Source organism: Terrapene carolina, unplaced genomic scaffold, assembly GCF_002925995.2.
Source record: "Terrapene carolina triunguis isolate 2854851 unplaced genomic scaffold, T_m_triunguis-2.0 Scaffold715, whole genome shotgun sequence".
Taxonomy (NCBI): Eukaryota; Metazoa; Chordata; order Testudines; family Emydidae; genus Terrapene; species Terrapene triunguis.
The window spans coordinates 1,380,037-1,406,331 of record NW_020665066.1 but is presented as its reverse complement, the minus strand read 5'-3'; the positions used below and the strand labels follow the sequence as shown (position 1 = coordinate 1,406,331).

Genomic DNA, 26,295 nt, shown 5'->3' with positions numbered 1-26,295 from the left:
TTCACCCACGGAAGCTCATGCTCCAATACGTCTGTTAGTCTATAAGGTGCCACAGGACTCTTTGCTGCCTAAAGGAAGGAATATTTCAATTTGTAGGAGAGAGAGTGACTGCCTCCCTTACTTTAGGAGGGGCTTGCATCTTTTATTGCCAAAATATTTTAAAGAGCAATATGCAAAGTGCATAGCAGCCTAGCTCAAATTGGACAGAACTGCTGCTTTCAGCATTTCTTCACAGCACACGTTCTATTAATCCATGACACATTAGGTAGCAACAAGCTCCCTGGTATCTATGTAAACCTAAGGACCTGTGAAGAGGGAACATATCCCTCCCTCAAACAATGATTGCAAGGCAAGGATTCCCCAGAGTGCAGGGACCGTGTGCATATGCACTGAAACTTACTAAACATTTTGCCCAACAACATTGTCAGGAGTGGTTAATGCTGTTGCTTCAGCCTAAATGTCACTTAATTTGATGTTCAAAACCCTACCTTTGTAATGTTAAAACAGTGCGATTGCTTAAAAAAAAAATTCAGTGCAATCTTGCTTAAGTTTATCATAGCTTCAGGGAAAATTAGAATATAACTATCAATTTTCCTCATTCCTGGTCTGATGAAAGCTTTTCCACTGAGAATTGTACTATAGTTTAGAAAAAGCCACTTAATGTTTCTTTATTTTGGAGCACGCTGCTATTTTTGTGGCTATTTAAACAGTTAGATTTACGACACTGATAGGTGCCCAATGTTAAACACAACTATTGTGGGTCAACTTCTCCCTGGTACGAGTCTATTAACATCCATTGCAATGAGAGCAGGGATGAATCAGGCTTACTTTTAGTTCCTGGAGAAGTAGGTTACTCTGTTTACACACAGACAGTAGGGCCATATACTATCAGAGCGCACACATTGCATTTTTAGCAAGCTGGCTCCTCCCACCTCTTCCTCTTCCTACACTTTTCACCATGTAAGGTTAGAAAAACTGTTCCTCTTACTAAACCCAGCAGTCTGTGTGGTAGCAGAACCATATTCGTTACCACAGAGCAGATAACATGCACCTATCTGCAAGGGCAGATTGAGGGAAGCTAGGTTAACAATGCATTATTACATATCTAAACAAGGCATCATCAGTGCAGACAGGGACAGAAATTCTGATTGTACCAAAAACCTTATCAGACTATGCAATCCCCCCAAAATTGCATACAGTAAGCATGTAGCTTACATACTTTACTCAATGAGAAAATCCTCCTCTCCTCCAAAGGGAGCAGCAGTAGAGCATGGACACCACAGAGTTTCTGCTACTGTGTGTGTGTGTGTGTGTGTGTGTGTGTGTGTGTACACACACACACTCTCTCTCTCAGGATTAGGTGCCACCCCCTTACTGACAACATACGGTGGGGTTTAAATACCATTCCAATGCTCATCAGTCTCTCTAAAGTAAGCCATTCTGGAGGCTGATTAGAATGGCTGTCTGCTCTTAAATACGTACTGTTGTTCTGAGTTGTCTCAGTGTATTAAGTGTATCCTAATTCTCTAACAGTCACATTTAACCCAAGTCAAAAACTCGGTAGCCCATACCATGGGCCCTGTTAATGATCAAAATGAAATACAGTGTGTCATTATGGCATCTACTAATATAGAACAGGTTTACTTTGTCTCTAAGTCAAATATTTAATACAAGACAGGTAGGTCTTATGATCAACTCACAGTTTATCTATTTGGAACAAAGTATGGCACAGATTCCAGACATCTCTCAGGAGCTTGTGTATTCACACACTTTTCCCTCTTTTGCAATGATTATCAATTCGCCAAAAATAGTGTAACAGTCAACAAGGAAGAGTGGAGAAAAACAGATTTAGGAGAAATCTTTCTCTTCTAAGAGATGAAAGTAAGTGACTTTTCTTCTAGTTCTTTAGTAAGAAACTTTATTTTAGAAAATGCATTCTCTCCTTCTCAAAACAGATGCCACCTTAAAAAAAATTGCAATAGCAACCCTTGCATTCAAAGGAAAACATGCAAACTTGATGGCTGAAAATATTCTGCATAAAAATCCAAGACATGAGGCAAAAGTGGGCCCTCCCCGACTCGTGCCTTTGGGGACTCCAAACCATAAACAGCTTTCAGTGCAATGTCTGTTGCTTCCAGTTTGTGGGGAAACATATGGCCAAAGCTTGTCTTCTGACAGCTAATCTTGTCAGATGTTTGAAGCAAAAACAGTCTCAGCTATATTTAAAATGGCATTGTTAACCTGTTTCAATAAGTACAAACAGAATTCAATAAAATGCCAGAATCCAGTGAAGAAAAATGTTAAGTTCTACCCTGTGCCATATACATTTTAAAAAAAATTAGACAAACAGTTTCAGATTTTATTAATACACCTTTTTAAAAGTTTATTTCTGAAAGCAGCTCTTTACGCAAATCAAAAGCAGTTCCTGAGTAACTGCAGTAAACAGCATCTTAAATATGGTTTTTTTTTTTTTTTGCCTCTCAGCTCTTCCGTTTTGGTTCTTCCTTAATTTTTCCCTAGTTTCAAGTTTAATCACAGGTCCTTTTCCAAAAAATGTGCAAGTTCAGTTAGGAACATTTCCAGGAATCCACATGTTGCAGATGTTCCTGCAATATCTAAGAACTGCACATTTGCCAGGTTGTGTTCCTACAGCTATTGCAGATTTCCCTCTCCAAACTTTATAGCGGGAGTCTTCACGTTTTCTTCAGCATACGTCGGGACTGCCACGTGTGGAACTTATTGTAGGCTGTCTGCAACATCTCTTCTATATGATTTATCAACTGAAAGATAAAACAAAGGGATGTTCCCAGTATCTGAGAAACGTGTGCCCTTACTCTGATCAAACCTAAATGGGATTGATTGTCGTTTCTCTCAGTAGGAGGAATCAGGAGTAACCACTAAAGCCTAGGGAGTTGCATCAAGGCATGTGATGTGAGAGGAGAATTGGCCACAATTGTTTCAATTACAAAATGTCTCAAAGTTTTATTAGTCAAGTATGGCAGAGTATCAGTAAAGACAGTGGATATGCAGTTAGCTAGTTCAAGGGAAACTACGTGGACGACTTATGTTCAAGTGCTGTACTTAAAAGCACTTTCAATAGTCACTGGAAACTAGCTAAACAGGCCATTCATCCAATCATTGAGAAATCAGACTTGCATGATGATAAAAGGAGAAAATTATTCCAGAATGTAATACCCCTACATCCTTTTCTCCATCAGCCATAGGTTTTTTTTGGGGGGTAGGGGGGGGACGGGCAGGAGGAAGATGAGAGAAACACACTTTTAAGAAGAATTAAGCATTATACATATAGTTAACAGAACAAATTAAAAACCCCAAATACAGGAGACCAAAATCTGCCATCCTGTGATAAATATGAGTCAGTTATTTTTTTCAAGGTCAATATGCACACAAATAATTGAAATGAGAAAGGATACTTTTTCCTCTTACATTTGTGCTTAAATACTGTCTCCAAATTTTTTCTTGGAACGGACAGAGCTTTGTAACTTGAAATCTTTCCAAGTTACTCTTCATTTTCATAACCTGAAAGACATCAATAGGAAAAAAGTGTACAAACTCCTGCATATGAACATTTTCTTGCTTCAGCAAATTGAAATACCTGGAAGCTAGTACCTAGGGTTACTGTAAATATGCACAGTTAAAACAAATTGGTAGGAAGCACTTACTGTATTGAAAATATGATCTCTGTTTTAAACTTATGGAAACAAGCACTAAATGGCTATGACAAGATGGCATTCACCCAAGAGTTCTGAAAGAACTCAAATGTGAAATTGCAGAACTATTAACTATGGTTTGTAACCTGTCCTTCAAATCAGCTTCCGTACCCAATGACTGGAAGATAGCTAATGTAACACCAACATTTATAAAGGGCTCTAGAGGTGACCCCGGCAATTACAGACCAGTAAGTCTAACGTCAGTACCAGGCAAATTAGTTGAAACAATAGTAAAGAATAAAATTGTCAGACACATAGAAGAACATAAATTGTTGGGCAAAAGTCAACTTGGTTTCTGCAAAGGGAAATCATGTCTTACTAATCTATTAAAGTTCTTTGAAGGGGTCAAACAAACATGTGGACAGGGGGGATCCAGTGGACATAGTGTACTTAGATTTCCAGAAAGCCTTTGACAAGGTACCTCACCAAAGGCTCTTACGTAAATTAAGTTGTCCTGGGATAAGAGGGAAGATCCTTTCATGGATTGAGAACTGGTTAAAAGACAGGGAACAAAGGGTAGGAATAAATGGTATATTTTCAGAATGGAGAGGGGTAACTAGTGGTGTTCCCCAAGGGTCAGTCCTACGACCAATCCTATTCAACTTTTTCATAAATGATGTGGAGAAAGGGGTAAACAGTGAGGTGGCTAAGTTTGCAGATGATACTAAACTGCTCAAGATAAGACCAAAGCAGACTGCGAAGAACTTCAAAAAGCTCTCACAAAACTGGGGCAACAAAATGGCAAATAAAATTTAAAATGTGGATAAATGTAAAGTAATGCACATTGGAAAAAATAACTCCAACTATACATACAATATGACGGGGGCTAATTTAGCTACAACTAATCAGGAAAGAGATCTTGGAGTCATCGTGGATAATTCTCTGAAGACGTCCACGCAGTGTGCAGCGGTGGTCAAAAAAGCAAACAGGATGTTAGGAATCATTAAAAAAGAGAGGGAGAATAAGATGGAGAATATCTTATTGCCCTTATATAAACCCATGGTACGCCCACATCTCGAATACTGCGTACAGATGTGGTCTCCTCATCTCAAAAAAGATATACTGGCATTAGAAAAGGTTCAGAGAAGGGCAACTAAAATGATGAGTGGTTTGGAATGGGTCCCATATGAGGAGAGATTAAAGAGGCTGGGACTTTTCAGCTTGGAAAAGAGGAGACTAAGGGGGGATATGATAGAGGTATATAAAATCATGAGTGGTGTGGAGAAAGTGAATAAGGAAAAGTTATTTACTTGTTCCCATAATATAAAAACTAGGGGCCACCAAGTGAAATTAATGGGCAGCAGGTTTAAAACAAATAAAAGGAAGTTCTTCTTCACACAGCATACAGTCAACCTGTGGAACTCCTTGCCTGAGGAGGTTGTGAAGGCTAGGACTATAACAGGGTTTAAAAGAGAACTAGATAAATTCATGGTGGTTAAGTCCATTAATGGCTATTAGCCAGGATTGGTAAGGAATGGTGTCCCTAACCTCTGTTTGTCAGAGGGTGGAGATGGATGGCAGGAGAGAGATCACTTGATCATTACCTGTTAGGTTCACTCCCTCTGGGACACCTGGCATTGGTCACTGTCAGCAGACAGAATACTGGGCTGGATTGACCTTTGATCTGACCCAGTATGGCTGTTCTTATGTTCTTAAACTTAAGCGGTTTAACCGAGCATAATATGCTTCACAAATGTACTGTGGTAATTTCTACAGTATCTTTGTCAGCAACACTTTACATTTAACATTATTTATCTCTCTGCTTCAAGCCAACAGCGTACTATGATTTTTTAAAAGTTTTGCAGTAGAAGGCCCAAGACATCTGAATAGAAGTTTTCATTTCCCCTAGTAACCTTCTTTGTCTGATCCAAAATGAGGCACGGTAGTTAAATGCCTTGTCCAAGGTCAAATAGGAAGACAGTGGCAGAGCTAGAATCCTATGCTTTGTTTCTGATTCCTCGTCCCATGCGCTAACCTTTTTGAAGTGCAATTATGCTCTGCAAGGTGACTAGAATGGCACAATGATTCTGTGGATGTGTGTGTGATTCTATACTAAACTTGCTCAGTTTAGACAAGTTCTTTCCTGCCTACCACTGTTATCTTGATTTTGAGATCCAAGGTTGATTGTATTTTCTTTCTGGTTCTCATTACCAGTAATCAGGATTCTGCAATTGGAATATAGGTAATATGACAATTTGAGCCACAAGAATTCAGCCACTTCTTCTGTATTGTGGTTAACAGGACAGCGAAAAACAGATTTAGGCAATAGCATTGGCAGATCACACTCCAATTACGCAGAGGGAGCAGATCTGCTGAGTTAAATACGCTATTTTTACATAGTGGCTTTCTGTCCATAATCATTTAAGGAGTGAAAGGACAAACATGTAGAGTTATATATACACACACCACATGATTAATAATGTGATACTACAGCTTGAATAAAAATACTTTCAATTGTCTCATTACAGAACACACATATGGTTACAAGATACACTGACATTTATACTAGCAAGTTTATATCCTCAATCCCTCTTACCTTTTCTTCTAGGAATGGTGTATTAACAGGAAAGCAGGACCAGAAGTGTCGTAGTAGCTCCCCAAGTGCCACATACAAGTGTTTCAGTTCAGACTGAACATCATTTGGCACCATCTCTGCAACAGGAAAAGAAATTTTCTAAAAGGCATGTTACTTAAATTATGTAATATGTAAGTAAAATAAGAGCTGGCTAATACATAGCGAAAGCTGTTTGATACCTGTAACAGGAGCAGTCTAGGACTCGAACAACTGTATTGTGCCAGTCCACAAGCAGCGAGTCAATTACACTATTTCTCTGTAGTCTATTTATCAGTCTCTTAAAACAGATGATCATTTAAAAAGTTAAGAACAGAGCGTTTATTAAACTTATTCCCCTGGAGCTAACAGGACCCAAAAAACCACCCACCGTGGTTAGGAACACTGGACCTTAACCTGCTGCTACATCCTCCATCTTCTTCCAATGGGGACTGAGGGTGAAAGCCCCCTGAGCACTTCCCCAACCTGAAGCGTGCAACCCTATCACAATCCACTCGTTGTGGAGCAGAAGCAGCACAAATTAGTTTGGATCTTACTGACTCACATAACAGCACTGGATCAGGGTCCGTCCCTCCTCATGACATACAAGGGTAGGGGTAGGGGCGAGATCATGGTGGCAGAGGAGGTAGAGAGACCTTGTACAGAGAAGAAAAATACCAGGAAGGAAAGAGAACAAAGAAGCCATAGGAGTGAAAGAAGCAAGGGAAAAGAATTAGAGACTGAGGCTAGGTCTACACTATGGGGGGGAGGGGGAGGTGTCGACCTAAGATATGCAACTTCAGCTACACGAATAGCGTAGCTGAAGTTGCGTATTTTAGGTCGACTTACCTGGCTGTAAGAACGGCAGTGAGTTGACCGCTGCCGCTCCCCCGTCGACTCCGCTTCCGCCTCTCGCTGCGGTGGAGTTCCGGAGTCGACGGCAGAGCGATCGGGGATCGATTTTATCGCGTCTATACTAGAAGTGATAAATCCATCCCCGATAGATTTATTGCTACCCGCCGATCCGGCGGGTAGTGAAGACGTGCCCTGAGATGCACAGGAAGAGAAGTTAAAAAGCAGAAATGTAAAACAGTCAAAGAGGAAGCAGCAGTACAAGGAGCCCCCAAAAGTCTGTATGGGGGATAAAATGGAGAAGGGTGGGTCCCCAACAAACATGATATACCAGGGCCCCAAATTTCTCTCAATGCGCTCTGCAGTGGCTCTTTGGGGAGGGTGGGAAGCTGTAGAGCACAGTCCCAGGAATGCTGGGAGACACTGTGCCTGACTCAGGGTATGTGGCTGCCGTGCCACACTCAAAGGTGCATGGTGCCCTTGCTCCTGCATGAGGATGGCTGGGCCTGCTCCCTTTGGGAGGTTAGTGCCATTGCAGTGTGAGTACTAACTGCATGGAGTCCTTGTGCTCCCAAAATGCAAGGCCTCAGACTCCCATGCAGGGCTGTGAGAGGAAGGATCTTTGACCCCTTCCACAACTACCTAGGGCTGGGTATTGTTGAGCCCAAGTCTCTAAGGACTCTGTCTTCACTGCTAAAAAAGCTGAGTCTTTTACTTCAGGGTAACTGTGTCTGAGCTACTCCTGAGCACTGAAGCCAGGCTTTAAGACTGTTCCTGGCCAGAGTTCATCTCACCCTCTGCTTGTTCGCACACACGCTGCTCTCTCCTGGCTTCTCACAGGCAGGCAGTGCTTTCTTCAGTCTGGTTCAATTAAATACCTAATTGCAGCTCTCCAGAGCAGTCACACGGTCCTTCCCCATGCCAAAGTGTACTGCAAAGAGGTTCCATGCAGCAGAGCCACAAAAAGTAACAGCTGTGATCAAGTAATGCAAACTCACAGTAACTATCAACAACTTGACCTTGACTTGAAGGTGTCAGCAGAACTCCAAACAGAGCCTGCAAACAATGCCGCTGTATGAGCTTTATTTCATTAAAGAGCTTGCAACTGAGCCTGGCTTCATTATGAAACATATTCCCCAATGCTATTTGCAGGCACTTGTAAGCTTTGACCTATGCATTACCCCATCACCAGAATTGTGCACTTTAGCTCTCTATAGTACCCCCAAGGTCTTACACACCTTGCATTTTGGGCGGATCCATCCTACATAGCAACTTCCTATGCCTGCTTAATTTGTATTCACTTCCACCCTTTCTGCATTCTTGAGGGTAGAGGAACTGGTGGCCTGGTGAGTAAGGTATTATTTTTTAAGAGTGGAGTTGGGGTTGCAGAAGTGGGGTAGAATACAAAATTAAGGGGTTGGAAGAAAAGACAGCAAACAAACCCAAACCCGACAGCATGGGTGGGATAACCTCGTCCTTTCCCACCCTTTATTGCCCCCTTTTCATCCATTCTGAAGTGCACTCTACACTCTCTCTTGTGGTTACCTGACTGTGACTACTTCTGCCCTTGTTTCTGTGATGCTTCCTGTCAGTTACTAGGGAAGTGAAGAGTGCAAACTGAGCCTTACAGGGACACAGCTTAGTCTCTGCAAGGCTGAAGAGACAGGGGCTGAAGGAAGTATAAGCAGGATCGGTTGAAAGAGGGAAGAACTCAATTGGACACATAGGGCCTGCGTAGAACAGTTATGCCTCTGTAATCCATAGGGAATATTAACACCGAGCAGTTATTTCATAGAGACAAGGTGGATGGTGTAATAACTTTCATTGCACCAACTTCTTTTGGTGAGAGACAAGCTTTTGAGCCACACCAAGCTCTTCAAAAGGTACTCTGAGCATCACAGCTAAGTCCATTTAGCTGTGACACTCGGAGTAACTTTCCCAGACCTGAAGAAGAGCTGTGTGTAGCTCGAAAGCTCATCTCTCTCACCAACAGCAGTTGGTCCAATAAAAGATATCACTTCACCCACCTTATCTTTCTAATACTTTGGGACTGACACAGCTACAACTACACTGCATACAATTATTTCATAGATTTTGTAACCAAATCTGTCTGTTTCCAAATCAAATCTACAGCTTGTTCCCCTAGAATAAATGAAGTTTTATTTTGTAAATGGCAGAGAAAACATAAGAGCCAAGAAGCTACCCCTCCGCTTTTACACTCCAAGGCCAGGGAGTGTTGAGTTTTAGCCCTTAACTCAAGGCTTCAGAACTTTCATTTGTTTACATCTGGCAGCTGGACTGCTGCTGCTACCTCTTCTCTCCTGTGGTTCCTCACTGCTACCACAGCAGAAAGCCAGAAGGGGGAGAGAGAAGCGGGAGGAGAATACACAAAGCAGGTATAGAGATGAAAGCACCTAAGTGTGAGCAGAGAGATTGGAGGAGAAAGTAGGCTTAGGGTATGTCTTCACTAGCAACATGGCTGTGTAGTCGCGGAACCAGTGCTGGGCAAGAGCTCTCCCAGCGCTGTAAAAAAACCCCACCCCCACAAGGGGAGTAGCTACCAGCACTGGGAGTGCGGCTTCCAGCGCTGGTGCACTGTCTGCACTGCCACTTTACAGCGCTGAAACTTGCAGCGCTCAGGGGGCTGTTTTTTCACACCCCTGAGCGAGAAAGTTGCAGCACTGTAAAGTGGCAGTGTAGCTAAGGCCTTACTGGCTGTCCTCAACTGAACAGAATGGCCACTTGGGCCTCACCCTATCTGCTCAAAATGGTGGCAACAGGTTGGAAGCAGCTAGACAGGGCCTTTAGTGGAGGAGTAAAATGGTCTTACCTTTAAATAACTTAATATTCTGTGAGTCAGTCTGACTTTATTTGCTCCTAGCTATCTTAATTGCATTTACCTCAGCACCAGAGCCACCACTGCCTCCTTATTGGGTGGACTGGATTGCTAGTTTCTTTCAGAATTTTTCCTTTGTCACTTCCACCTGATAACTTTTATACTTTGCAACTGTATTTTAGATGAATGTCTCTGCATTTGCTTTGTCAGCATAATCTGTTGTAGCCAAAAATAAAAAAGCCAGGGCACCCCACCGTGTTGTTGGTATAGTCTATACGGCTGAACGATAACATACTACGTAAAAACTTACGGTTTATGGCTTGCTGTGTCCCACCTTGCATAAGTGCTCCTCCAGGTGACAGGGCTGTGATGCTGCTAGTAGCAGCACCACTGGAAAGAACCTTAAAAAAACCATAGTCCTTTCATATCATTTTCCCCAGTGACTCGCTTTAAAACATTTTGGACAAATGAAGTCTTAAAGAAAAGTGTGAATTGCACTGGCTCAGACATATCAATCAGGACGTTAGTTAGTGATCTTAGATTGAAATAATTTTGGAAGTATAAAAGTAATCTCCCCATTGATGTGAGAGGGAATTGGACATGTAGTTCTACTAAGCATTAACTCATGTTGCCTTTTGGAAGTTCCAGAAACCATGATGGGAACAGACAGCACCTGTCCACCAGTATTGCTCTCAAATTGATGTCTATAGTGTGGGTTCTTAACATGCACATGATATTGCCGAACTGGTGCATGTATTGAGTGATCTTTACTTACATCCAAACTTTTAATAAGGCAATATAACAATTAAAAGAAAATTTTCACTGGTCCTCATGACTTTACTAGAATGGTGAGGCACAAACAATTGTGGTAATTTAATAAGGGCCAAATGTAAATTTTCTGAATGCAAGGGAGGTTACGAGAACCAGCTGCCCCAGCCAACCTGAGGGCACAGCACACAGGCAGCCATGTGATAACCTCAGAGATGTAGTAGGACCTGTGTCCTACTGATTCACTTAGTCACAAACCCACTGGCTGTGACCTTGTATTGCCATTGACTCCTCCCCTCCTTGTGCCTGAGGTAAGGGCCACCAGAAATAGCTTCACCTTCACCTTGTGGAGCTAAGTCCCAGTGTGTGGCTTTGTTCTACCCTGTGCAGTACAGCACAGCAATACTGATTCCACTACGTTTGGAGCTTCCTCACAGGTATGAGAGGGCTGTAGGATTTGTCCATCAGTACCAGCAAATCTGATAGTTACTTGTCTTAATATTACAACTTCAGAGAAGAGCTGAAGTGGTATGGCTAAAACACTGCTCTGCAACTTAATTAAGTGTTGTTCTGACTGAAGACTTCTTCTAAAACAGTTTCCCACTTTTCCTATTAAATTGCATAATGTATCAGGTTCACCTTGAGGGACAAAACTGTGCAAGTACCATAATTCTAGTAAGTCAAGAAATATCTGGACTAGTATTAAGGAGGGAGTTTTACTTTTCTGTATTTAAATTAAAATGAATTTTCCTACCTGAGTTAGTCTGGGTACATAGGCTTCCATTTCTTCTCTAATACTATGAAAAGAATTAATAATATCCTGACTAGTTGCATATTGCTGTGATTGAATTGGAGTTGGACCATGATAATACCTGTGGGAAGAGAAAGGGGAAAAAAACCAAAAAAAACACCACAAGGTAACTTAATTCCCAGTAGACTAAGATTTATGTAATGTAGCAGTTGCACCTCTCAGATTTTAGGTACAGTACGAATTTGGCTTTTGGCCTCTATTAAAAATTAAATAAATCAGGGGTCTGATTGGAAATGTAAAAAAAAAAAAAATAACGTAACTGTAAGCTTTCAAATTCCACCTGCAACCTAAGTTTTTCCCATATGTGACAGCAAAATGAGAAGGGACAGGCCATTCTTGATTTTTTGTTATGCAGATCATAGGGCAGGTCTATGCTGCATCGGCACAGCTGCAGAGCTCTCCTGTCAGCATAGTTAATCCACCTCTGTGAGAGGCAGTAGCTACACCTCTACCCCGATATAATGCGGTCTTTGGGAGCCAAAAATCTTACCATGTTATAGGTGAGACCGCGTTATATCTGGGTAGAGAGAGGAACCGCTCCTTGCCCCAGCTCACCTCCGCTCTGCCTCCGCCTCCTCCTCTGAGCGCGCCGCCACCACACCGCTTCTCCCCCCATCCCTCCCTTCCAGGCTTGCCACGCCAAACAGCATTGGCGCTGCAAGCCTGGGAGGGAGGGAGGGAGAAGCGGAGCTGCGGCACACTCGTGGGAGGAGGCGGAGGCAGAGCGGAGGGGGGCGGGGGGGGGGGGGGCTGCAGCAAGTAAAGGGGGAGCGCAGAGGACCGCTTGTGGTAACACGAATTCCGATATAACGAAGTAAAGCAGCCCCGCCCCCCGGAGTGCTGCTTTACCGCATTATATCCGAATTCACGTTATATCGGGGTAGAGGTGTATGTTGACAGGAGAAGCTCTCCCGTTGACAAAGCGCTGTCTACATGGGGGGTGGGGGTGTTAAGGTTTGGTATGACTATATCACTCAGGGGAGTGGATTTTTCACACCTGAGTGATGTAGTTATACTGACACAGGTCTGTAGCATAGACCTGGCCTTAATGTCATCACCCCTTTTATGCTTTGTTCAGCACTGGCAGTACTGTCACTTAGACTGTCAGACTCCAGATGAATGGGGCAAGTCCCACCTCTTAGGACTAGTATTTGACAAACACCACTACACCATTGGTTCACATTTGGAAGGATATCTTTGCAACTGTCAGGACAAGAGATATAACGTTTTTCAAACTGAAAGGTTAGGTTCTGGAACACAAAAGGGAAGCACATCACAAAAGAAGTGAATCAAACCATTAAGAATTGACCCAAGTCAACACCCAAGTAAGATCTGCGTCTGTGCAGAGTGTGCAAATATTTCCAAATGCATCATACCAACAGAAATGCTGATAAGATGTCTCAAACTACATTAATAAGGTAAATTTGTTAGACTTGCATACTCAGACTAAAATTATGGATCTCTTCTAGCAATAGTTTGTAATAGGTTTACTAAATTCACAAAAGTTATTATGAACTAAAGATACAGTTTTGAAAATGGTAACAACTTAAATTTGTTTAAACAAGGTTTCAGATTAATTAAATTTTAATCTAGAAGCACTCAAATGCCATGTAAAATACAAAGCAGATTAGGGACAGATTGATTCTGAATAGATCATAAAGAGATTTATTAGTTTTAATATGTTGAAACATCCAAAGAACTGCAGTTTTCTTTTATTCATTGAACTTACCGATCAGATTTCTTTAGGTTTAGTGCAATAGTTTTAATGCTATTATTCTTTCCTAAATCTTCATATTCAATAGCCTCCTGTAGCTTTACCTGCGATATGAGACACAAATCAAAACTAATTACTTATGATATAGTTGCACATACATAGACTCTGCTTTTTTCCTTGTCCATTGTTTCCTGGGAAGAGAATGGAAAAAAACCAAGATAAATGAAAAAAAGCCCAAGTGGTTCAGATCTTCTGCTCTGGCAGTGCATCACCAGCGTAGGTTGGGAGGAGAGGTGGCTTTGGCTGCCTAGCACAGTTTTCAGTGACACTGGCTGTGAAGGCCACAAGATCCCTATACTATTTGCCATAGCATAGAGGGAGCTGCGGTATTTTCTGTATGCCACAAGAGGATTATCGCCATATACACAGGTCTTCCTTCCATGGCAGGCTGTTGGCCCTGTGATTAAGATTCCCTCAGTAGCGCAGCACAAAGTGGCCAAACGCTGTGCTATGATCTCAGCCAATATATTCAGCCAAATCCTGAAGACATTTACACAAACAGACAGGCCTAATTTTACAAGTGACTAGCATTCTTGGGTATCCAACCTGACATCTTAAAGGATCCAGGTCTTCAGAGGGCAAGTACTCAGCACTTTCTGAAAGTCAGGTCCCGTTAAGGGTCTGAAACTGGGCACCCAAAACTTAAGACACCCAATAACACTGGTCAGTTCTGAAAATGTAAGACAATTATAATTGGAGTCAATGCTTGTGTGAGGATGTCAGAATTGGGCTGAGTGTCTAAATGCACTGGAAGTTCCATGGTAACAAATCCTATTGTAAAATTTCTAATATTTATAAATTAAAGCACAGAAGCCAAGAAAAACCAAATGTTTAAGAATTCCCAAATCACTGTCTTGTTATACAAATAATTTTTTAAATGGCATTTGAGAAATTTTAATAAAAGCAGAAACTTGTCAAAGAACCTAGTGTCTGCCAGTTTTGAAGGAAGTCACAGTAAAACTCACTTGCTCTACGAATATATGAACAGGAAAAACATGACTGAAGCCATATTTAGGTAAATACTCTACTGAAATCCCACGTGCCGAGCTCCACGCCACCCTCCCTTTTTTAAAAAACATGTTCACACACTTGTTTTAGTACTAGTGGCCTTTACTACTTTTTCTGCAGATCCTGACCAGGATTTTTTTTTTTTTTTTTAATAAGAGCCACCTCATTTAAAAAAAAAAAAGTGCACACATACATGAACAACCCTTTTGTAGTCCATGTTTATGTGCATGTGTTACTTAATACAAGAGGAAGGAACAGGGTTAATGTTTTTAGTGCAGGAATTTAAACCTAGAGCTAGTGCAGATATGTAGCTAAATAAGGTGTTCATTTGTGGTAGAAAATATTAAGGAGCATTAACAGTAGTATACTTAAATATGATACAATGAAAACTGCTTTGGAGATCTCTTGCTTTCTTCATCCATTAAGTGTAGAGAGATTTTCCTTTAGTCCTGTTCTGTTATTCATTCTCACTGAAAGCTGCACCATACAGTGAAGTCAGAGCTAGTGACTGCCCCAAAAGCTACAATGGGTATTTTCTAAAAACTATTTGCTATTTGTGTGGATTTCAAGTAATTTTTGGGGGCTAGGGGAAGTGTATTTGCAAAGGTTAAGTTAGTGGAGTTTCCCCCCCTTAGCTTTTTGGATTGCACTACACAGTCATTCAAAACATTTTATTTTCTTAGCAATTTTTACATAATTCCAGTAATCTAAGAGAAACACTATAGTTGCCTCATTTTTGTGCACCAATAATCAATCAAATCTGACACTCATTTTCAGTTGAGCACGATGATTCTGATGCAAGGTCAACCCTTTAAGTTGAAGTATCAAATTAGCATTCTGCTTACTAATAAGTAGTAAGTGTGCATTCCTTCCCCAATGTATTCAATATATTAATTCCATGCCGTGGTTGCAACTACTATTATCTTAATTCTTTGCCTGGATATTCTCCTAAAGGTGCTCAGGCACTTACAGTGGTAATACATAAATATAACCACACACAATGAACAGAACATGTATTTTAAGATCCATTAGAAAGGTCTGGGGAAAAATGTCAATGTTCACTCAGTGAAAGAAAAAAAAAAAAAACAGGAAGATTGTATTATCAATTAAAGTTATTTGCATTTAAATAACTAAAGAGCTCTTTGTCAACAGCATGTTCATCTTAAGGCTGTTGTATTTAATTAATACTTTATAGTCATATCACTCTTCATCCATTTAAGTAGATGATGCTTAATGCAGCTGTTTGCAGTACTATACTTCAACTGGAATTGCAGTGGCAAACTCACATTTTTCATACCTTTTTTATTGGTGGCTGAAAGAAATCTGAATCCCTGGAGTTTCCATCCATACTGCTGGTCTCACTGTAGTGATCATTGTGTGCTTCTCTTAAAATAAAAGACAGTATTAAAAGGAAGTGAACAATAAGGCATCTCGTGGGAGACTGACATTTAGACTGAGGACATGTAGTAGGTTAATCTGTTTCAAAATATGTTTAATTCCAAATTTATTTCTTTCAAAAAGGTCTGCACTTAAATGACTGACCTATGGGTGTCACTCTAAAAAGGGTTAGTATTTTGTTCATGACAGGCAATGGGGATAGGATTCCTCATCTCTGCACAAAGAAAAAAATAGTGTACTCCTGACATAGACAGGGAGGTAACAGGACCATAGTGCAGTGAAGCAGTCCTCTTGCCAACTAAAACTTAAGTCACACACGTTGTGTGCTACTGTTAATGCAGTTACATCACATCATTCCCGTGCCAATGTTGGCACACAGGGTAATAACTACTCTGTCATTTGCTGCTGCTTCCCTCTGCTCTATGGTGTTGAGATCTACTGTTCGGTCTTTCCTGCTAAGGGTTTTTCTTAAGGTTTCTCTTGGACACCCTTGTTTCCTCATACCAGATGGTTTCTACTTAACATCTCCATGTTAGTTTCCAGAGCACAGCTATTCCTTCTGATTCTGGTGGGGATGAGTGGCTGATTTCTCAAATCTTGTCACCTGTAAACAAGTATTTCCAACCAAATGCCCAGGATCTGTCATAGGCACTTATTTTCAAAGGCGTCTAGTTTTCTGTCTAACATTTTGATGGATTTCCAGTTCTCGAGGCCATGTGTTAGCACTGAGATTATGTTTGAATTGAAAATTCTCAGTTTTGTTCTGGGTATCTTAGATTTCCATACATTAAGTTTAATAAATGCTCTGAATGCCTTTCCTATCCTTGATGTCACTTCCTTCTTGAGGTCTCTGTTGGCCATTATGGTGCTGCCCAGGTAGGTGAACTATTCTACTTTCTTGATGTTTTTGCCTTCAAAATGTGATGTTACTGTTTGATGTCTGGGTTTCCAGTATGTTTGTTTTAGCAGATGTCTGTTTTGAGTGCTGCTTGGCATGCTGTATTTGCCAGGTTGTCTTTGTTTGTAACTTTTCAGGGGTGTTGTTCAGTACAGCAATATTAGCAGCAGCAAAATCTAGGCTTTCTAGGCATTTGCCATCTATCCATGCTATTTTGTATTGCTAATACACTACTTTGTTATCCAGTCTATGACAATGCCAAAGAGCAGCAGTGATAAAATGCAACCCTCATTTCGTGCCACTCTCCACGTTAAACCACTCTTGTCTGGTTGTTCCCCCTTAGAACACTTCCTATCTCTGTACATGGCCTTGATGATATTGACAACTTTAGCTGGGATGCAGTAGGACTGAAGAATATTCACGATGTATGTCTGTGCAGGTTGTCAAATGCCTTTTGAAAATCAATGAAATAGGTAAGGAGGGCAGCTTGCCATTTTATACATTCTTCTATGAGGGTACTTAGTACGAATATCTGCTCTACATAGGCTCTCTTGGGCCTCAATCCTGTTCTTCTCTAAGCTTTGCATCCACTGCCTCCATCATCGTCTGTAGTATCACACTGAAGAAGTCTTGCCCAACACTGCACTGCCACCTCCACACAAACTTGTCTGGAGTGTGGGAGTGCTGGGCATTCTACATTCACAGTATGAGAGTTGCTATTCTCCCTCTAACTGGCACTTTGATCATGACCGCTGCTGTGCACATCCAAGAGGAAGTACTCCCACACAGAAGGACGGGAAAGTAAAGGTGCTTTAACATCCAGTTTGTGCATTTTGTAGAAAGGAGCAATTTAAGTTTTGGGGGATGGAATGTTTCCTACCAGAAAGGCTTATTAAGGTACAGTGGTCTATTTAAATGAAAACACAAATACATCATATGAGCAAATATAGAAGCACTAAGGGGAAAAAACGTTCCTCCTAAAGAACAGATTGGATAAGTGGACTATAGTTGGGTGAGTTTTGCAGGACTCAGTTGGAGAAGGAATCCTTCCTGGCCTGCACAGCAGCTACTACTGCAACAGACTTGTAACAGCCACCTCGCCTCTCTAAGGTTTGGCTCGTGGATCTGCATTAGTAGACCCAGTTGCCCTGGCTCTTCTGTCCCCTCCTCCTGAACACTGCAGTATAAGAAGCCCCTACAGAGCTATGCTCAATGTGCAGGTGGTATGAACTGCATGTGAGGTCCTTGCATCCAACCAATCTATCCCTCTGCATGGCAAAAACTGGACCAATTTCACTGCATTCATGGCCTTCTAGGCCTTAATTTAGGCTATAGTTTGGATGAGGTTGTCAAATATTCTCTAAGGTGAATCAGTCAAGGCACTTTTTTTTTTTTTTAATAAAACATGAAAAAAAATCCAGAGATACAGTACAGAAGAGGAATATAGGAAGGTATTTCCAGCCTGCAATATTTTACATCACCTCGTGCAAAAATAACACGGCTTTAATTTTGGTGGCTGGCATGGCCTTATACATTGAAAGGAATTTTAAAAGTAAAAATGGAATCCACATGATCAGATTTGTGTTTAGATCATAATATCCACAGGCTTCAAGATAACACTTGTAAAGTTTTCAAGTTTGAGTTATTCGCCAGTTCTGAGAGCTTTTTCCTGTGCTGAAACTTACTGTTTTCTGAGCCCAGCTGCAAGGACCATGGCACTGTGATGATTAAAGCGTTTTATAATGGCAGCATTGCTACTCTCCTTTAAGGACTTTGAGGAGTTTGATGTGGATGGCACAGAGGAAACACCATAACCCTGCAAGTAAAGTAATTAACAGTTTGTTAGGTTATTCCAAACTAAATGCAGCATGAGGCACGGGTCACTTGCAGGTTTAAACTAATGTAAATGGTGGATTCTCTGTAACTTGAAGGCTTTAAGCCACGATTTGAGGTCTTCAGTAACTCAACCAGAGGTTAGGGGTCTATTACAGGAGTGGGTGGGTGAGGTTCTGTGGTCTGCAATGTGCAGGAGGTCAAACTAGATGTTCATGTTGGTCCCTTCTGTCCTTCAAGTCTATGAGTCTAAAAAGTGAGACCATTCCCTATTTTCCATTAGATCAGATACGTAGCAGTGATTCTGCATTTCCCATTTTCTGGGCTTTACTGAATGAACAGCATTGCAGTGTGGTCTAGAGGAATATACATAGTATTGGGAGTCCTCAGGGTCCTAATGCTGGCTCTATTGCTTACGTGCAGTGTGACTTCTTCACTTCTCCGCCTTAGTTTCCCCATTTGTACACTGGGCATAGTACTTCCCAACCTCAGAGGGATGTTGAGAGGATTAATGTTGGTTTTGCACTTTGAACATGTAAACCTCTGTATAAATGCTAATTCTTTATTTTCAAACTGTTAGCTGCAATTACCAAATTCTTATAGAAGTTTATAGAAATCCAGCAGGCCAAGGACTATTAAGTTTTCAGTAGTAAACAAATGAATAGGAATGTCATTCACCAAATCTGTCATCTTGTTTTAAATTTTATTAAGTGCTCAGAGATACAACTTATATCCCTGTAAAACAATATAAAGTTGTACTAATTTGCACTCTGATTTTAGCTACTAATTCTTCTTTTCTAACCATTAAGTCAATGGTATCTTTGGAGCTATCAAACATGTCTGATGCTGTGTGTGGTGCAAACTATTTGGTATTTAATATTTTAAATTGATATGAAGAAATGTTGTTTTAACTTCATTTTAAGTAAATAAGTTCGACCAAAAATGTGGTAACTTTTATATTTATCTTCACTTTGAACTCAATCTTCTGTATTGTAGGATTCCTATTTACCAATGCCAGGTAGCCTCTAAATGGTAAGGATTAAATAAGGGGAGGTTTATTTTAAAATGAAAAAGCTGTATAAGAATGCTTCTAGAAGCAAAGTCAGATTTTATACCAGTATGCTTAGGAAGCCAGGTGAGGTAATGCAGCGCCATGGGGGGGAAAAAAAAAAAAAAAAAAAATTCATAGCACATAGACTGAGAATATAAGTTCTGATTCTCCATCCACCTACCCCAATGTATATCAGAAGTAACTCTATGCAGGAACACTGGTGTAGAACTGATGTGATTAGAAATCAGACCCAGAACATCAACACAAAGAGGAGAAATTCAGTGACAAATTAGCATTGGAGCACCAGAAGTTGTTCAGTGGAAAGTTGTATTTTAGTATTGTTTGTGGTCCTTTTTCAAGCTAATAAGGTGATCCAGTTTTAAAATGTAGAAACTCTTACATTTTTGTTTTACAGTCTCTGTACTTGCCTCATCTAAGGATTTATCCTCCAAGGCCGTTAAATCTAGCAGTGGATTTTTCACCCCTTGAGACACCATTGTTTTTAACCCTATGAGGGGAAAAAAAAAAAAAGTTTTCTTGCAAAGTAGTATCTAAACGAGAATATCTGTCGACACTCAGGGTTGATAAAGTGTAAGCCTCAAAGTTATCTGGACTTCAGTACCTTAATATGATTCCATAATTTTCTTAAACAACATATAGTACTAAATTACTATTAGACACCAATATTCGTGCAGGAAATTTATTTCTAAAACAGCACTAGTTGTTGCTAAACTTGAATTTGTAGTTTAAACAACCAACATGTAAGATATCTGGTACATTTTGGATTATATGGGTTTGCAGGAACCAGTGAACTTAACACTTACAGGTATCAAAAAACCAAGGCTGTATCTATTTTAGAACACAGGTATTTCTAAAAAGTACAATGATTTTTTTTTTAAATCCTCTGAATATGTTCCATGGTTGGGAAAAAGGGTAGTGTCAGAAGGTTTTGCATGTGTCCAAGTGCTATTATGTGCAGTAACTTTCAGCCCTTTACAGCATCTATCATTAAAGTCAGTCTTTTGCTCTGTATTTTTGAAAATTATTGCAGGAATTATTCTAACTAGTTCCAGATACTTCCTCACACTCCCCCCACCCCCAATTCTGAACATTTTCTAGTAATTCATCAATGGTACTGCCTTCAATATAGGCTATTATATTTAATTTTTAAGTAGATAGTGTAATATTAACTAGTGGTTAGAACAGGGAACTGGAAGCCATAACTCCTATGCTCTATTTCTAGTTCTGCCACTGTCTTGCTGTGTGATCTTGGGTAAAACAGTTAACCTTTCTATGCATCACTTCACCCATCTGATGATGTATGGCTTTTGTTTGTTTTTGCTTTGGGATTGTCAGATAAAGGACACTATCAGAATGAAAAGCATTCAATATTCAGGATCTAGTCTTCTCTCCATATATGTGTGTATCATTCATGGATTATACACGTGCATCAAGAGAAGATGACATTTTCAGAATATAACTTTGAAGTCTTTCATCTCTAGGTCATTGTTTCAAATTTGGCCCAGAACAGTGATGGTCAATAAAAGAAACCAATCTTTATCCACTTTCTAGAGATCTGATTTATCACAAAACCCACATCTGTTGCGAGTCTCAGCAGAGACATCACAGAATAAATAGTCACGTGAACAAAACTATGCCCCTACTATCAGAGGTACGGTTAAGGCCCCTTGGTAGTACATTCTGAGGAAGCTTTCACTGACATTATTCATGCTGCATGAGTTGTGCAAAAAAGGAGTTTCTAGTGCTGGCATCTTTTAAGCACTAATTTGTTTCTAAGCATTTTAGTATGGCACCTGAAATGTCTTCCATAGTCAGATACTGTAAATATATAAACATTCAGCCTGATCAACACTGTCCAAAGATTACATCATAGGTCTTGGCTCCTGACATCTTGCAGCATTTATCAAATAACAGGACAAATATATTATTTTAAAAAATGAGAATGCTGGTTTTATCTGAATAATGTGGCTTTCAAAAACTTAGCCACAGTATACTGAAACTTCAAAATTAATTAAAAAATAAAGCTAACACCACAGTCACCTGTTGCAGAGAAAGAAAAGCTTACCTTTTTCATCCATTTTGGCACATTCAGCAAAGAGGTCTTTTGAGCCTGTATTTAGCCTATCTCGATGGAAGTAGTGAGACTGGAAAAATCGTGTCCAGAATTCTTTTTCTGTCATATTATGTGGAACATTTTCTGCATATTTCACTTTTACTGCAAACAAACCAAAGTGCTTATAAGCTATTTTGCAATTCAAGATACCATTTTACCTGTCAGCGTGTGATGGAAAATGACCTAAGCTTATGCTGAATAAGCGTAAACACATGGAGTTTGGATAAGTTGCATATCTTTTTAGTATTAAAAAGAGATGGCAATTTATGCAACAAATGGAAGTTCTGTCATGCCCAGCAATGCTTATAACGTATTGGAAACAAACACCAATAGCATATAAACTTTGAAAATGGTATAGCTGGGCACCTCTGGAAAATTTTAAATGTCAGAAGTCTAGTAATTTAAGAGGAATCCTTCCATATTGTTCCCTAGATGGACTGGTTCTTTTTCATCCAGGACTGATCAAACTAATGTCAGTATCAGGGTCCAATCTAGCATTTGTAAATCAGAATTTACCAACAATCTCTCATTAGAAAATTTTAGAGTAGTTAAAATAAATCCTTCAAATGGAGAGTGACACTTGGGCATGAACATTAACTCATGGCTTAAAGGCAAAGCAAACTGAATAATTCAATAGTCTCTTTTCAACCTCAAGCCTTAAAATTAGGGCTGTCAAACGATTAAAAAAGTTAATCGCGATTAATTGCATGATTAAAAAAATTAATTGCATGATTAATCGCACTCAAACAATAGAAGACTGTTTAAATCGTTTTGGATATTTTCTATATTTTCAAATATATTGATTTCAATTACAACACAGAATACAAAGTGTACAGTGCTCACTTTATATTTTTTATTACAAATATTTGCACTGCAAAAAAAAAAGTAATTGTATTTTTCAATTCACCTAATACAAGTACTGTAATGCAATGTCTATCATGGATGTTGAACGTACAAATGTAGATTTATGTACAAAAAAATAACTGCATTCAAAAATAAAACAATGTAAAATTTTAGAGCCTACAAGTCCACTCAGTTCTATTTCTTGTTCAGCCGATCGCTCAGACAAACAAGTTTATTTACATTTGCAGGAGATAATGCTACCCGCTTCTTGTTTACAATATCACCTGAAAGTGAGAACAGGTGTTCATATGGTACTGTTGTAGCCGGCATTGCAAGATATTTGTGTCAGATGCACGAAAGATTCATATGTCTCTTCATGCTTCAACCACTATTCCAGAGGACATGCGTCCATGCTGATAACGGGTTCTGCTCGATAACCATCCAAAGCAGTGAGGACCAATGCATGTTCATTTTCAACATCTGAGTCAAATGCCACCAGCAGAAGGTTGATTTTCTTTTTTGGTGGTTTGGGTTCTGTAATTTTCGCATCGAAGTGTTGCTCTTTTAAGACTTCTGAAAGCATGCTCCACACCTTGTCCGTCTCAGATTTTGGAAGGCACTTCCGATTCTTAACCCTTGGGTCAAGTGCTGTAGCCATCTTTAGAAGTCTCACATTGGTACCTTCTTTGAGTTTTGTTAAATCTGCAGTGAAAGTGTTCTTAAAACGAACAACTTGAGCTGGGTCATTATCTGAGATTGCTATAACATGAAATATATGGCAGAATGCGAGTAAAACAGAACAGGAGACGTACAATTCTCCCCCAAGGAGACGTACAATTCTCCTCCCGTAAATGTAAACAAACTTATTTGTTGTAGTGATTGGCTGAACAAGAAGTAGGACTGAGTGGACTTGTAGGCTCTACAGTTTTACATTTTGTTTTTGAGTGCAGTTATGTAACAAAACAATCTAATTTTGTAAGTGGCGCTTTCACGATAAAGAGATTGCACAACAGTACTTGTATGAAGTGAATTGAAAAATACTATTGTTTGCCATTTTTACAGCGCAAATATTTGTAATAAAAACAAAGTGAGTACTATCTACTTTGTATACTGTGTTGTAATTGAAATCAATATATTTGAAAATGTAGAAAAAATCCAAAAATATTTAATAAATTTCAATTGGTATTCTATTGTTTAACAGTGCGATTAAACTGCGATTAACTGTGATTATTTTTCATCGCGATTAATTTGAGTTAATCGCATGAGTTAACTGTGATTAATCAACAGCCCTACTTAAAATATTTCCAGACCCTACAAAAAAAACCAACACTGAAGTAAGGAAGTAAGACCATATAGGAAGTGCAGAAGAGAGTATGAGGGAATGTTTAGAAGCCCTGCACATTTTACCAACAGAAACAAGTGTAGGACTAACCCTCTAGTCTTCTAATGATCAAACATAATAAAATCAACTTAAAGTGCTTTGTATCACATATGTATTGATTTTTCTGCCTACCTGCAGGATACGTCCTGAATATGGATTCAATAATATCTGAAGTTAAGTTATACCTCAGACCATTGCAACCATCCGTTTGAGGCCGAACATCAGCCTACGGGAATAATATAAGAATATTGTCAAACTGGGTAAAACCTTGTTAAAACTGATGTGTGAACCCACATTTAAGATAGCTAAAAGAGAATTAACCTATATAAACAAAAACAAGTAGCAGAGTGGATAGATTTTTTTTTTTTAAGCCACAGTACAAAATGAAGAGCAGCTTTGATTGTCTCTTAAGGACACTAATTTATTTGCTCACAGCAAATGTCTTTCACTACAAAATTGTCTTTTCAGGTGGGAAGAATGATTTATCAATAAATATTAAAAGGACTGAATACACATATATTTCTTGACTAAGAAAAGATTAAGGGGAGGGTAGATGATATACCTTCAGATATTTGTAGGCTAAAGAAAAAGGGCAGAGGAAGTATCATACAAGGAGTAAAAGAATGAAATTGAAGGGGAAAATTTAGGTTGGTTATCAGGAAAATCTTTCAGACGGAGGTATAGCAGAATATGGAATTGTAACAGGAAATAGAGGAAACCTCCTTTCTCATGACGTTTATAAATAGACCAGACAGAACACTTTAGGGTATATGCAGAGAACAATCCTGCACTGACAAGGAGATTGGCTTAACTTCTGAGACTATGGAAAGATAATGAATACTCCTGTTTAAAAGTGGGGAATTTCGCTTAAAAAAAACAAAACAAAACAAAAAAAACCCCAACCCCCCTCCCCCCCCCACACACACATTAAACCTCAGGTCAGGGCTTTTTTTTTGTTTGTATTTCATTAGGTAGAAAAAGATTTCAAAGCAATTGTATTTAGGGTAAAATTTAAATTTTAATTTTCCCACATTTTACAGAGCAAGCCTAGCCAAGAAATAAATGTTTTTGTTTTAAAATCCTTCCTATGTTATGTAGGTCAAACGTACCAGAAAAGCTGCAGAGATGCCCACATCCTGCTTACTAGGTGCCACAGAATTATCCACAGCGTTCAAGCTTAAACGGTTGGCCCAGAATTCTTCAGCACTAATTACTTGGCTCACAACGAGGTCTTTATAAAGCTGAAACAAAACAGGATCTTCTTGCAGCATTCTAGTAAAAGAATGTATTGAATAAAATTGAAACATTCCACACTAATTCATCAGGATTTCCATGTCAATAAGCCATATGGGTTCCTGAAGGGAACAGATCATAGTGATGTAAGAAACGCACAGCATTGTCAAAGAAAAGTTATAATTAGTTGTACAAGTGAGATATTGAGGCCAATACTGCTATTCATAATTGGCCAAAGTGGAGAGACTAAGGGTATGTCTGCATGGGGACACTCAGGGAAGTGAAGAAAAATCAACTGAAGATGTGAAGTTCACAAGCATTTGTTTAAAAGGTATTAAACCCCTGTGTGGTCACTCATTCAGAAGTAAAATGGCCGTAGTTCACTGTAGCTTAATCCTCACTTAAGAAGAGTCCACCCAGGTTTAACATGCTTTAATTTATGCACTTTAATTTCATATCTTTAGTTGATTCATCTTAACTTTTGTGAGTGTCCTTGTGTAGACAAGCCCTAAACAGAAACAAAGCTGCTGGACGAGGGGTAGTTTTAATGGGGAAAAATGGTGATCCCTAGAAAGAAGATGGTGGCCACAAAAAGAAAAAAGTTACTTGCCTTACAGTAACTGGAGTTTGAAAGCTACTGTCAATCTATAGTCACTCTTGGTGCCCATGTGGTTGAGATCGGAGTCTTAGTCTTTTGGCCAGCACTGTCCAGTGGGGATGCACATGCACCCTGAGAGTCATCATGCTCCTGTTCCAAGGATATAAAGGGCAGAGTATGCCCAACTGCCAGTATTTCCTTCACCATCACCGAATCCAGACATTCTAGGACTCCATAGTAGCAGGGAAGAAGGATGGGTCTCGGAATATACATGGAAAACACATTTCAAATAACTTTTTTTTTTCCTTAAGTGGTTGTCAATATATATTCCATTCTTGGTGACTCACAAGCAATGACCTGATGCAAGTAGGCAGGTGCCTGGAGTTTACATAAAGACTGCAGCACAGCATCAGACCTCAATGCTTCTACCCGGGAACAGGTTTACTAAAGTATGGATTGAACCACAAATAACTTCTTTTCAAGTGTCTGAAATAGGTATGCTTTGCCAGGAAGCTGTTGGGTATCTAAACTAGCGAATTTGTAACAAATCTTAATACAAACTGAAACACACATGGATAGCCTCTGGGCTGATGCT

The 26,295-nt window shown here is 39.7% G+C and overlaps 1 protein-coding gene across 2 annotated transcripts in view; it reads right to left on the bottom strand.

The window, feature by feature from the left end:
* Window positions 1-2,378: 2,378 nt before the first annotated feature.
* GTF2H1 (general transcription factor IIH subunit 1) overlaps window positions 2,379-26,295 on the bottom strand; it is a 36,665-nt gene continuing 12,748 nt past the window's right edge. For both annotated transcript variants that reach the window (XM_024199204.3, XM_024199205.3), the window contains exons 4-15: window positions 24,979-25,141; window positions 24,002-24,095; window positions 21,598-21,747; window positions 19,940-20,019; window positions 18,313-18,443; window positions 15,629-15,716; window positions 13,279-13,367; window positions 11,493-11,610; window positions 10,281-10,371; window positions 6,268-6,383; window positions 3,448-3,540; window positions 2,379-2,780 (exon numbers count right to left, since the gene is read on the bottom strand). In XM_024199204.3, the coding sequence (XP_024054972.1) occupies window positions 2,694-2,780; window positions 3,448-3,540; window positions 6,268-6,383; window positions 10,281-10,371; window positions 11,493-11,610; window positions 13,279-13,367; window positions 15,629-15,716; window positions 18,313-18,443; window positions 19,940-20,019; window positions 21,598-21,747; window positions 24,002-24,095; window positions 24,979-25,141 (1,300 nt within the window). In that variant the 3' untranslated portion in view covers window positions 2,379-2,693. The remainder of the gene's footprint in view (window positions 2,781-3,447; window positions 3,541-6,267; window positions 6,384-10,280; window positions 10,372-11,492; window positions 11,611-13,278; window positions 13,368-15,628; window positions 15,717-18,312; window positions 18,444-19,939; window positions 20,020-21,597; window positions 21,748-24,001; window positions 24,096-24,978; window positions 25,142-26,295) is intronic.